The 13,896-nt window shown below is 40.8% G+C and overlaps 1 protein-coding gene across 1 annotated transcript in view; it reads right to left on the bottom strand.

Annotated features, from left to right (window-relative positions):
* Window positions 1-1,296: 1,296 nt before the first annotated feature.
* Window positions 1,297-13,896, bottom strand: part of SP140 (SP140 nuclear body protein) — a 93,294-nt gene continuing 80,694 nt past the window's right edge. The window contains exons 27-33 of the mRNA XM_081052126.1: window positions 13,426-13,473; window positions 10,932-10,961; window positions 5,000-5,115; window positions 4,186-4,294; window positions 3,810-3,887; window positions 3,448-3,591; window positions 1,297-2,494 (exon numbers count right to left, since the gene is read on the bottom strand). Coding sequence (XP_080908252.1) covers window positions 2,387-2,494; window positions 3,448-3,591; window positions 3,810-3,887; window positions 4,186-4,294; window positions 5,000-5,115; window positions 10,932-10,961; window positions 13,426-13,473 — 633 coding nt within the window. The 3' untranslated portion in view covers window positions 1,297-2,386. The remainder of the gene's footprint in view (window positions 2,495-3,447; window positions 3,592-3,809; window positions 3,888-4,185; window positions 4,295-4,999; window positions 5,116-10,931; window positions 10,962-13,425; window positions 13,474-13,896) is intronic.

Genomic DNA, 13,896 nt, shown 5'->3' with positions numbered 1-13,896 from the left:
CATGTCCTCTCAGCTCTCTGCATACACCTTTATAGGCCAGGCCCCTGGCTGTCATTCTAACCTCGCTGTCCATTGCAGAAATGACTTCATCTTGCTCTGACAGTTAAGGCTGCACCTGCTTTGGTTATTCTGGAATCCTTTCATCTCCTTTGCTACTAGGATCCAGTTCTATAAAACATTCCTACATTATTCCAAACCACAGAGCACAGCTCCTATGGAGAACCTCAAGGATGCCCGTGCCCCCTCAGCAGTGTGTTTCTTCTCACCTTGTTTAGTTAGTGTCTGTGAGGCTTCCTGAGGACACAGTCATCTGAGGATGGGTTTTCCAGCTGAAGAGAGTAGAGCCATGCCATCTTCCTGAGGCCTTTGGATCCCCTTTGTCCATAGTTTGCCCTGGCAGGTCTCTACTTCCACTTCAGCTAGTGTGTACCATGGCTTATAGCAAATATCGAAGAGCCACCCAGGAGCACATTAAAATCATCACCTTGGCCCTTGCCAGGCTAATTAAACTCTGTGGCACAGAACAGTGCTCTTGCATTGATAATTCTCCCTATCCAGTTTCATATTCCACCTTTCACAGTCCAGGATCTACTCCCAGACACAATCTCCTGGCACCAGCTGGTACATGGTGGCCAGTCCTGCAGCTCCCCTGGACGAGAAACCCTCTCTTCACCCAGCAGTGCCACCCAGGACTTGGCCATTGGGTCATGCTGAGAGGGCTCTGCGTAGTCTTCATTTAAGAAAGATGGAGGGGAGGGAAAGGGCTCTGCTTTCTAATAAGGGGCGGGGATACTTCTTGCAAGCCCAGGAGGTCAGGGGGACCTGGAGTTCAGAATTCTCATGTGCATCTACCCAGAAAGCCCCATTCTGAGTTTCAAGGCTTCATTCCTCCTTTATCAGGGCCTTGACTTTGGAATAAGAGGCCCCCTGAGCTTAGAATTCAGTCTTCTCTTTGCTTTAGGTGGTGAATAATAGATTTAAGCCTGTCATTTACTACTTCCAACATATCAGTGACACTAAGAATAGCCACCCAAATCCATAGTTCTCACAGTTATTTTCACCTTTTGTAAATGCCCATACATTTTACCAGCTAGCCCACCTCTTTCCCTCTGTCTCATCCAGTTTCCTACAGGTAGGAGTTTGGGCAATGGCACTGTTATAGCACCCTTGGGACATTAAATATTCCACCTGTCACCCTTTGGCTAGACATTGATCCAACTCCAGAACACCATTCTTTGGGCTGGCTTGCTAGGACAATTATCTTAATTTGGGTTCCCAAGAAGCAGAGCCTGAGATGAAGTCTCTTAAGTAGGTGATTTATTATAATTATCACAGCAAGTGAGCGGTGAAGGAAGCAGGATAGCATGGTGGGAAAGCTAAGCAAGGATGTGGTCCAGGTGGAGACTAGCTCCAGTCTGATCCCAGTGGAGAGAGAGCCCAGGAGTGTCACGTCCAAAGCAACATGAGCAGTGAGAGAACGAGAAGGGGATGCGAAGAGTGAAGAAAGAAACAGAAATCAAGAAAGTTTTGAAACAGGGGCCAAGGGCCTCACAGTCTTAAAGGACTGGGATCCCCGAATCGGGCCACCTTGTGGCTTTTATTGATACACATACAAGGAAGTAGCATTGTTTTTTCTAGGGTCTGTGAGTCCCATACACCGTACCAGAAAACTGGTTCAAATCGATCACTCTTGCCTGTCAAAAGTCCCATTATGTATAAATAATTATTGTTTGTACCTCCCCAGGGGACAAAACCTTTATGTTAAAAACTAATGAGATGGAAAACTGATGTTATCACATCTAGAAGCACTTCCCAAGCAGGTTGTGGGAAGGAATACAGCCACAGAGGCAGAAGTTCTCCTTAGACGGGGGAAGGTGAGGGTCTATGCCCACCTCTATCAACCCCATGAATTCTCCTAGTGGTCCACATGTGCCTGTCTTAGGTCGTTCCTTTCTTAAGGAATCTTACCCGTCATTGGCTAGCCAACCATCCTTTGGGGCCAAACAAGGATGGCATAAAGGTGAAGCAATGTCCCTGAAAGGAATAGTCTCACAGACTCTTCTTTCTTCTTAGGGGTAGGCTCAAGGGGACAGACGGGCAGGCAGCTGCATGACAACAAGGAGTATGAATCACATCATGCATTGGTTCCATGCTGGGGCCTGGGGCTGTACCCCAGGTCAAGAAGTGTACCCTCCAGGTGAAGGAGGTTCATTTTGGTGCAGTGCAATACTCTGGGGATGGGTGGCACTGGCAGCCAATCCTCATAGCGGCTGCAGTGACTCCCTGGTGGTCTAGTGGTTAGGATTTGGCGCTCTCTCTCTCATAGCGGCTGAGGGAGGAGAAGTCCACCCCAAAAGGGGATTTTCCATGGTACCAACAGCATCCATTACACCTGCGAACTTTTCCCATTTGTATCCTGAATAGCAAACACTTCGATGAAATTCTTCTCAAATTCTTTCTCCAGTCTAATTCCCATTAGGCCAAAGTCATTGTACTGAAAAAAAAAATGACGAAAGTAATGACATTCATTATCATTTAGATACATTGAAATCATGAATGATTACCTTAAACACCTGAGTTACATTAACCAGCTTAACATTAAAAACTCATGCAGCTAAGAGTAACTGCAGTTTTCTAGGTGCACAGTTACTTCTTAACTAGACAGAAATGGGAAATCATTACTACACGTGGGGATTCTTACTCACTGGTTTGAGGTTGTTTATTTTAGGGAGAGTTAGAAAAGTAATCTATGTTCTTGGTAACAGTTTAAATAGTACAGATGTGTAAGTATAATCGGTGATCTTCCTTTCACGTTGTCACTTCTATTCCCCTCTGGTGACCCCTGTTAACTAAATGGTTCATTCACACGCAAAGGAATCTGGAGTTTGGGATTTCTGAGAAGTTTGAGTGAGTATAATTGGGGATAGAGAAGAAGCACAGTATGACTTTAGGACCCAATACTCTTCTCCTTAGGTTTGGAGCAGACGGGATACAACTGTTCTCAGTGGGTGTCTGTTGCCTTTTCTGAGGGGATGACCTCTCAGGGACCTGGGGGGGGGTCTGGTTGCAGAGACACCCTTTTGCCTCATTCTTACTCTTCACGTTGAGCTTAAATCTTGAGTTTAAAGAGTCACTCACTTCATTAAAATGTCTGAGAAAACAGAATAATATTTATTTTACTCTCAAAAGTAACTTAGCATAAATTATGCTAAAACAGATGCATTGGGAATGATTCTTACTATATGATTGACAAAATAGGTGTGATGCCTTTGATTCCAAATAAACATTAAGTTGATTAAAATGAAATAAAAAGTCACTCACTTCTATAAACTTTGCTTGTACAGACTCATATAGGATGAGGGAAACTAAAATTTCCCAGCATCAGGAAATGAGGGCGGAGGGACTCAGTGACAAGAAAGTGAAATGGAAGCAGGGAGAGCCACTTGCCTTGTAAGATGCCTTGTGGTTCTGAAAGATGAGGCGCATGTCCTGCACAAACCCTTCCACCTGGGAGTAACTCCGCTCCTTTAGCCTCCTGGCGATTTTGTCCAACCACATGGGTTCCTTTATGTTTTTAGAAGACTCTTTATCCTGGTGAGAACAAAAAAATGTATCAATGGGAGAATTACTGGCATAATTCAATGTCTGCCTCCTGTGGATTCCCATAAAATCTAGCAGAAATACAAGGGAAAGATAAAAGCTGCTCATCCACTTTCCCGTAGGTTTCAGATCACAAATCCTACAGTGCCCATCTCAAGATCATGTAACATCATGGCGGTCTGTCATCATGGTGTGTTGTCATTACTTACATAATAATAATATGGAATCTTCGCAAAAAATGAGCTTTCTGAATGGCTATAGATTTTCAAGAGGAGGAATTCACATTTCTGCAAAACAAGGAGAGCGTGAATAAAAAGCAGCTTAGAGAGAACAGCCATATGCATGCCCAGGCAGAGGCATGAGCACACCAGTCGTCCAGAAGTTTCCCCAAAGAGGTTTGGCTCTAGGAAACAGTCATGTAATAACTGAGTCATTTTTTTCTGCAAACAAGTTCTGGTGAGACTTCAGAGTGGTTGAAACATGGCTCAGAAGAGCAGGCTCCCTTTGGGGCCTCTGCCTCCCCTTTTGACTGACTTCTCACGTGTGAGCAGAAAGGACAAGGCCTGGGGTTTGAATCTGACTCACCAATTGCTCTTCAGGTCCCATCTGTCTCTCCAGGACCTCAGATTCCCTGTGACACTCCTGATTTCCTGAAGACGCCTCCATCCTGCAGAAGGTGCAACTCCACGGGCTCCTGGAAGGTTGGATATAAGTGAGCAAGTGCAAGGCCCCTGGAAACAGCCACTATTCCTCTGGCTGCCACTGTCCTCCTTTCAGAAATGGCCAATAGGTATAGCCAGGAGAAGAAGAGGACACTTCCCAGAGTCTCCAAGACCCCCACGTGGGATCGAGCTGATGACCCATCCCCCACTGAGGGTAGCAGCTGAGAGTAGGTGGTTGGAGAGTGGTGTCAGGTGAGTAGAGGGTTCTTCTTTCCCCATCTGAGTTTCTGGGAGCACAAAGAGCCCTGTCCAGCCAGGCCTGAGTGTTTGAAACTAGGCCTTAACTCCTGGGGCTCTGGGGCCTTAGTCACCAGTTGAGATTTGGCAAAATGAGGGAACCAGGTCATGTTTCTGTCTTTTTTGAATAAGAACAGAACACAAACCAGTGGCATTGCCACCCCTGTGAACAGGAGTCCTTGCTGGAAAAGTTCTGGGAAAGGACAGTAGCAGCATGTAGGCAAAGGATGCAGCCACCGGCCTCAGACTCCCAGAGGAGAGAAAATGGTACCCTCCTGCTGCCAATGTCTGCAAACAGCTCCCCGGATCACGCTGCTGGAGCCCATACCTATGGTCCTGCTCTTTCCGCATCAGGATACAAGTAGGAATTCTGCAGGGGGAGGGTGCCTGGCAGGAAGAAGCATTCCTAATAAGGGAGGAGGGGACTGCATCTCACAAACCTCTCAGTTTCCACAAGTGGGAGGTGACAGTGCTCATGAAAAGATCTCGAACATGTGTCACAGCAGAAGAGCGTTCCTCCATCCAGGCAGATCTCACATACGTCTGAATTTCCAGCCTAGAAGGTAAAACAATGTCCATATCCCCAGTGAGAACCTGAAGACCAGCACTATGGGAATCTAGAACTCACAGCCTTTTGCAAACCTGCCTGGACACTTACATGCTTCTCCCTGAGCTATTAAGGGACAGCATGGAATAGAAATTTCCGAAAAAGAAATTGTGGTCTGCAGTAAAGTTCAGGAGGAGGGAATCTGTGTGTCAGACCAGAAAAGTTTTCCCTATAAAACCAGAGATTCTAACATGAAAAACTAGCAACAAAACAAGAGGATGACTTCATAGGAATCTGAATAAATTTATTGTCTTACAGATAAAACAAAGTCCTGAAATAGTGTGAAATGCATTGGCCTACACCACAGTGACTAAAATGACTCATGGGAAGTGTGGTATATTGAGAATTAAATAAGAATGAATAAACTTGTTAATATGAGAAGTAATAAAAGATGAGAAAACACTAATTAACAATTATTTTAAATATTTTTCTGGGCTTTTGGGTGAAAATACTCGTGTTGGATGAATTGGGATTCTGGTCATTTCTTCAGTTTTTAAAAATTGCCATATATGAGGAAGTGCTAGCCCCAAACAATGTCTTGCCAAGAGCTCTTATTCAGTGTTCTGGGGGCTCCTGAAACATACTCCCTGTGGGGACAGAGTGCTCTATCGTGGAGGCATGGGGCCATTTTCCTTCTCCTCACTGCAGGGACTCATAGATTATCATCATCATTCTTCAAAAGTGATGACTCCTCTTCCAGAGCAAGGAAATATCAAATGTAACCAATGTTTAAGAATCTCACATATATAATCTTTTTAACAGACTTCTCTCTCTGGTTATTTGCCCAGATGCACATTGGAATCATCCAAGGAAAGTGTATAAAACACTAATGCCCTGGTCTCAACACCAGGATTCAGAATCAATTGGTCTAGGTGGGGCACAAGCACTGGTATTCTTCTCTAAGTCATAAAATGGGTAATTGTGTGTATCAGAATCATCTGGGGACTTTTAAACAATGCTAATGTCCAGGTCATAGCACATATTGATGAAATCAGAATTTCCTCAATATAAACAAAATAGAATCTAAAAAACAATTAAAAAGACTGAAAACAAGAGGTGGTTCTTTCAGAAGATAAAAAAAAATTGATAAATTTTTAACCAGACTTATCAAGATAAAAAGAGAGAGGCCCTAAATAAATAAAATCAGAATGAAAGAGAAGTGACAACTTACACCGCAGGAATACAAAGGATTATAAGAAAGCATTACAATTATATGTCAACAAATTAGACAATCGGGAAGAAATGGACAAATTCTTAGAATCATATAATCTTCTAAGACTGTATAAATAAGAAATAAAAAATCTAAACAGACCAATTGCTACTAATGAAATTGAATCAATAATCAAAAAACTCCCAACAAACAAAAGTCCAGAAACTGATGGCTTCACAGGTGAATTTTACCAAATGTTCAAATAAGAATTAATACCTATCCATCTCAAACTATTCCAAAAAATTCAAGAGAAGGGAAGGTTCCCAAGCTCATTTCACAAGGCCACCATTACTCTGAATCAAAAACCAGACAAAGACATTACCAAACAGGAAAATTATAGGCCAATATCCCTAATGAACATAGGTGTAAAAATCCACAACAAAATATTAGCAAACCAAATTTGTCAATGCATTAAAAAGATCATATATCATGATCAAGTGGGATTTATTCTTGGGATGCAAGATTGGTTCAATATCCACAAATCAATTGACATGATACACCATGTAAATAAAATGAAGGATAAAAAACATATGATTATATCAATAGAAGCAAAAAAAAGAATTTGAGAAAATCTAGCATCCATTTATGATAAAAACTCTCAGCAAAGAGGGAATAGAGGGAACATACCTCAACACAATAAAGGTCACATATAACAAACCCACAGCTAACATCATACTCAATGGAGGAAAGTTGAAAGCATTTTTCTTAACATCAGGAACAAGACAAGGATGTCCACTTTCACCAGTTTTATTCAACATAATACTGGAAGTCCTAGCCAAAGCAATTAGACAAGAAAAAGAAATAAAGGCATCCAAATTGGAAAGGAGAAAGTAAAATTGTCATTATTTGCAGATGACATGATACTATAGATAAAGAACCTCAAAGACTCCACACACACAAAAAAAAAAACTATTAGAACTGATAAATGAATTTGGTAAAGTAGCAGGATACAAAATTAATATTTAGAAATCAGGAGCACTTTTATACACCAATAACAAACTATCAGAAGGAGAAATTAAGAAAACAATCTCATTTACAATTGCATCAAAAACAAAAACAAACAAATAAAAACTAGGAATAAATTTAACCAAGGTGGAAGGACCTGTACTCCGAAAGTTATAATACATTGAAGAAAGAAATTGAAGAAGACACAAATAAATGGAAGCGTATACTGTGCTCATGGACAGGAAGAATTAACATTGTTAAAATGTCCATACTGCCCAAAGCAATCTATAGATTCAATGCAATCCCTATCAAAATACCAATGGCAACTAGAACAAATAATCCTAAAATGTATATGGAACCACAAAAGACCCCAAATAGCCACAGCAATCTTGAGAAAAAAGAACAAAGTTGGAGGAACCATGCTGCCTAATAGCAAACCATACTACAAGACTATAGTAATCAAAACCACATGGTACTGGCATAAAAACAGACACATAGATCAATGGAACAGAATAGAGAGCCCAGAAACAAACCCACACCTATTTGGTCAATAAATTAATGACAAAGGAGGCCAGAATATACAATGGGGTAAAGATAGTTTATTCAACAAATGTTGGGAAAAGTGGACAGATACATACAAAAATAAATAAATAAACAAACAAACAAATAAATAAATGAAACCAAACCACCTTCTTACACCATATACAAGAATAAAATCAAAACAGATTAAAGATTTAAATGTAAGATCCAAAATCATGAAACTCCTTACATAGACAGTAAACTCTGATATTGCTCTTAGAAACACTTTTTCTAATATATCTCCTTGGGCAAGGGAAACAAAAGAAAAATAAATGAGGCTATATCAAACTAAAAATTAAAAAAAAATCAACTAAAAATTTTTGCACAGCAAAGGAAACCATCAACAAAACAAAAAGACAACCTAATAAATGGGAGAAGATATTCACCAATGATACATCCAATAAGGAGTTAATACCCAAAATTTGTTTTTAAAAAACTCATACAACTCAAAACCCAAAAAACTAACAATCCAATTACAAAATGGGCAGAGGACCTGAATAGACATTTCTTCAAAGAGGACATACAGATGGCCAACAGACTAATGAAAAGATGCTCAATATCAGTAATCATAAGAGTAATGCAAATTAAAACCACAACAAAATATCACTTCACACCTGTCAGAATGGCCATCATCAAGAAATCAACAAACAACAAATGTTGGTGAGATTACGGAGAAAAGGGAACTCTTATGCACTGTTGGTGGGATTGCAAATTGGTGCAGTCACTATGAAAAACAGTGTGGAGGGTCCTCAAAAAATGAAAAATAGAACTACCATATGACCTAGCAATTCCACTTCTGGATATACCCACTTCTGTGTATATCCACAAAAAATCCAAAACAGTAACTTGAAAAGATATATGCACCCCTATGTTCATTGCAGCATTATTTACAATAGCCAAGATATGGAAGCAACCTAAATGTCCATCGACAGATGATTGGATAAAGAAGTGGTACATATATATACAATGGAATAGTACTCAACCATAAAAACGAATGAAATCTTACCATTTGTAACCACCTATATGAACCTGGAAAGGATTATACTCAATGAAATAAGTCAGACAGAGAAAGATAAATACCATGCGATCTCACTTATATGTGGAATCTAAGCAACAAACGAAACAGACTAACAGATAAGGAGAACATTTTGATGGTTAATGAATAGGAGGGGATTGGGGGGGTGAAAAAGATGAAGAGATTAATAAGTACAAAGTGGTAGTTATGAAATAGTCAAGGGGATGTAAAGTACAGCATAGGGAATACAGTCAATAATATTGTAGTAACTATGCATAGTGCCACGTGGGTACTAGACTAATCGAGGGCAAATCACTTTGTAAATTATATAAATGTCTAACCACCATGCTGTACACCTGAAACTAACATAAAATAATATTGAACGTTAAGAAGGAAAAGAATTTTCTCTGGGGTGGGATCCAGGCAGTGCTATTTTTCAAACGTCTTCAGATGATTCCAGGGTGCAGCCAAAGTTGAGATTTAACCTGAGCAGAGTCTGCTTATTAAGGCAGAAGTATTATAAGTCAACGTTGAATTGGCCTGTAATATCTATCCCAGGAAAAATATTAATCGGGGTAAGGGTACTCGTGCTGGAACAGCTGCCCTCTCCTCCTTTGGCTGTGAGCTGTGAGACCTGGCCTTCTGTGTTTACATCCATCCCAAACAAGCCACACAAACAATGGACTCCAGGCTCTTTAGATGATTGAAGACTCCCTTAGTTGGCCGAGGGTCAGAATCAGTGTGGATAAGATCTAAATCTTGTTAGATTGCTTTGGAGGTACAGTGGATGTAAAAACTATTTGACTATCCCTCCTCTGCTGGATGTCATGTATGAATATGATATACTGCATGATAGTCTATGAGTGCTGCCCCCTGGAGTTGTGCAAAGGTGACTGCTTAAAATGTCTATCTTGTTGCTAGATCCAGCCTTCAAACAATATTTTCATTTTTTTCTCTAGTATTTATTTGGTCTTGTGAGTGGTGTTGGGAGAGGAGGTCAGTGTGTATGAAGTGTGTTTGGACATTATGCCAAATATAAGAAAATGTGAAGGAATAATTCAGAATACAAAAGCTTTATGGGATTGTAAATATGAATTATAAAACTGTCTAGTATGCAATTACGTGTAAATAAACGTCGTGCCTTAATTACAGTTTCTCTGTGGTCTCTGGCTTCTCAGATACCATTTTTATATATTTTACAGTAGAGTATTTTAGAAAGTATTTTACATAATTCATATCAAATTAAAATGTTAAATTTTTTTTTAAAAAAGTCTATCTTGTTGCAATGAATGGAATCAAAGTATGATTTAGCTTACAGAGTGCAGTCATCTATAATTTTGGCAGTCCTTAAAGCAGGCAGCCATTTGGTATCAGTCTGAGTAAAAATGCCTGTGATTTGCTAAGTGATGATGATTTCAGTCCTAACCAGCTCAGCGCCCTAATGGCCCCTTTGAGATTGGATGCAGGGCCTCTGTAAAGGACCCACTTACCCTGAGTACATTTCTCTGTAGGAGTGATGGCAGCCGACATCTTGAACTCACCAGCTTAGCATGACCTGTTCCTTCCAGCTGATGAATGAAACCATCTTAGCTTTGTCTGCACCTTGGAGTGGATGTTTGGACTTTCCTTTTCCTTCTCTGCTGCCTCATTTAAAATGAGACTATCCTCTCAGGTTTGCTCCTTACTCCTAATCCACAGGGCAGCCCTGCCCATTACCACCTCAAGTCCTAGCTCTAGAGACCTCAGGGGTCTAGAGCTCTGGTTCCCACACTAATGAGGAAATGGGAAGGGTTCCACTGAACCAATGGAAAGAATGCTTTCATGCCAAAACCCAACCCCAGAACCATCTACCTGGTATGGGTGATGCGTGTGCCATTCCCTGTTCATCACACGCAGCGACATGCTCCAACTGAGTGTGAGCGTGCTTCAGGGAAATGAGATGACACAGATACAGATCATGTACCAAGGGGAAAGGCCAGCATTATTTTGGGGTGTCAGGTGCAAGTTAATACTTACACAAGGGTCAGAAGACTCCAGTATTCGCCGCTGAGAAGAGAAAAAGACTGAGTAACAATATTGAATGTGATGTTTGCATCTATCATTCATTTAAACAGCCATCTTTTGAGGAAGTCAAACCACAGTATACCCCCTATTTCATGGACCTATATACCTAGGAGAAAAGTGCCAAAGTACCACTGTTTGGCCCAATGTAGTTACATTCCCTGGCTCTCAGACCCAAGGTGGGCTTTTGTGAAGCTATGGAAGGAGTCTGGCCCTGGTTACCACAGATGGAGTTGGAGAAACAATGCTGGTTCTCCTATCAAGGGGCCCTCGGGCATTATTCTTTATATTAGGAAGTGTCATCCCACCGGAGGAGCTGCAATGAGAGTATCAAGCTGAGGATTCATCACCACCAGCCCCCATCGAGCCCAGAATCCAGGAATCCATACAAGTGTCCCAGAGAAGAACTCCACCACCTTCTGCAGCTCTTCTAAGGCATAGCCTTAAAGACAAAATGTGCTCAAGGATCCCATCACTGCAGCAATTCTTCCAGAAGTTCACTCTTCTCTCCATTTGAATCCCAAGAGGTCAGCTAGATGACTTCTCAGAGGTAACTGACTACCACCCACTGGATTTACATTGCTTATGCATATTCAGTAGAATGACTTGGTGACTTTTCCTTCTGGAAATAAACAGCCTCAGCTTTTATCTCCAGCCCAGGCTGAGAGGGCATAGATAAGTGTGATCCATTGGACAATGACCTGAGAGGTGGCCACGTCACTGCCTACCTCTTTGTATAGCTGAGAATTCCCCGAGCCATAAACATTAGTTATTCTTCTATATTAGACAATGAAGTTGAAACAATTCTTGAGGTGAAGGATATTGTTTCAATCTTCTTTAGTGGCCATTGGGCATTTAGAATGCACTTGATAATTATATATTGAACAAGTGAGTAAATGAGTATTCTTTCACTTAGGAAAAGACATTACTTGTTATCTCTTAGACAAATGTTAGCACACAATAAATGATTGTTCTGAAGGAGTATATTATTTTATAACACAGCAGCTGTCACCAGAAGATATTTTAGTGCCCCTTATCAGGAGCCAGGAATCTGTCATGTGGTGCTGAGAGTCAAATTGAAGTTTCCAGAAGTCAAGGGGCGCCATCAGCAAGAAAGGTTCTGAGACACAGAAGACCCCCAGAGGTAGTAATGGGTCTTGGGTTCTGACACTTTGGGCAGATTCTGTTCTTGATCAAGGAGACCCAAAATACAGAGGCAACTGTAGCTTAGAAAAATGTTGGATTCACAAATGAGGTTCGATCCTGGTGATCGAACTTTTGCCAGATCACTTGGGTAGTCTAACTGAGTAACTCTTGAACCTGGGGAATGGTACCAATGCTGATGTTTAACATATTCACTAAATAGGTCTAATGAAAGTTTCTCTTTAGAAAATTCAGTGGATGAAATGTTCCAAGTACTAATAGTTCAAACCAGCCAGAACATCAGACAACGTAAATGCCTGGATCTCACATTCCTAATGGAAGATAAAGTCCCCGTGGCCAGCTATGTGTGAACTATCTAAAGAGTCTGGGAATGTCTTGAATGACCACTGCTACCTGAACTACGTAAGAATAGCATTTCTCACCTTCCTCTCCTTCTCAAGTTCTCACACATACCTAATCTTGGGAAAGCCATCACCTTGTCCTGAATCTACACTGCATTTTATGTATTTGTTTGTTGGCTCCATAGCTTTCTTCCATAGAGGGAGAAATCACTTTCACTGATAGAAATGAGAACTAAACAGCCCCTCTGCTGGAGCTGAAAGGATGGCATCAAAGTAAATGATTTTCCAGGTCAGGCCCTCCTATATATCAATGTTCCAAAAGCTTTCTCCCCAACAGCACCACCCTCATGAAGGGCAAAAGAATTCTGTGTGTCTCTGTGTATGTTTTATTGGGAAGTAGAAGAAGATGTAAAGGATTAAAAAGGAAATATGCTTTTTGTTGCATATCTCATAAAATAGTATATGGTTTCATATGTGTCCCAATATAGACTGTCTACTAGAACAGGGTCATCTGGATAATGGTGAGCAAACATTTGGACCATCAGATTTCAATACAATTAGAAAATAATAACCTTGATGAAAAAATTCTGGGTTTGCGTTGAAGATGATCCTGTGACCCTATTGTGGAATGTCTATGTATTCCATAATCATGTTTGCCTTTATAACTTTGACATCTTTACAACATCTGCATCACAATAGCTAAACTTCATCTGTGAGATGTATTATGGTGGCTCCTTATTATCTCCATCTCAAATGGTTTACTAGTCAAAGACGGCTTTGCATACAACATAATGTTCAAAGTAGCAACTCTGAAGGCACACGCCAAAAAAGAAAAAGGAGGATGCTTAATTGCAATTATTCAATTGAGAAACCATAAAATAACACCCTGTATATGGAAAATCAGTTATGTGATGAGAATTTGCAGAAAGTTATATAACAATTACCTTTTTTCTCTTATCGTATATTCTTCGAGGATTACGTAGAAATCCTTTCTGAAAAATAAAAAGACCCAAATACATGTTTAGCCTGTTTCTGTTTTGTAAGGGTGTCAGACGCTCTGGACAGTCTTGGGCACACAAAGGTGGACAAATCCTGGAGGAAGAGGGGTCTAGAGAGAAAAAGAGAAAGCATGGAAGAAGTATAAAACAATGTGCAAACAGCCTTAATAGTGGGTTCAGGGGGCCCAAGTAAGGGATGTCCAAGGCCAGGTCAGTCAGGAAATATACAGAGAGGGGTGACATCTGAGCTGAGCGTTGTACATTGAGTATAAGTTTGTTGGGCTGAAAGACATGTCACTTCACACACACCTCAGGAGACCTCACTGGTTCTGCATTATCGATGTTACGAGTTTAAATTTCTTAGCCTTGCATTAAATCCCTCTACAAATCACCCCAATTAATAGATTATGCCATATC

This window comes from Rhinolophus hipposideros (assembly GCF_964194185.1).
Source record: "Rhinolophus hipposideros genome assembly, chromosome: 6".
NCBI lineage: Eukaryota > Metazoa > Chordata > Mammalia > Chiroptera > Rhinolophidae > Rhinolophus > Rhinolophus hipposideros.
This window is presented reverse-complemented; position numbering and strand designations above follow the sequence as displayed.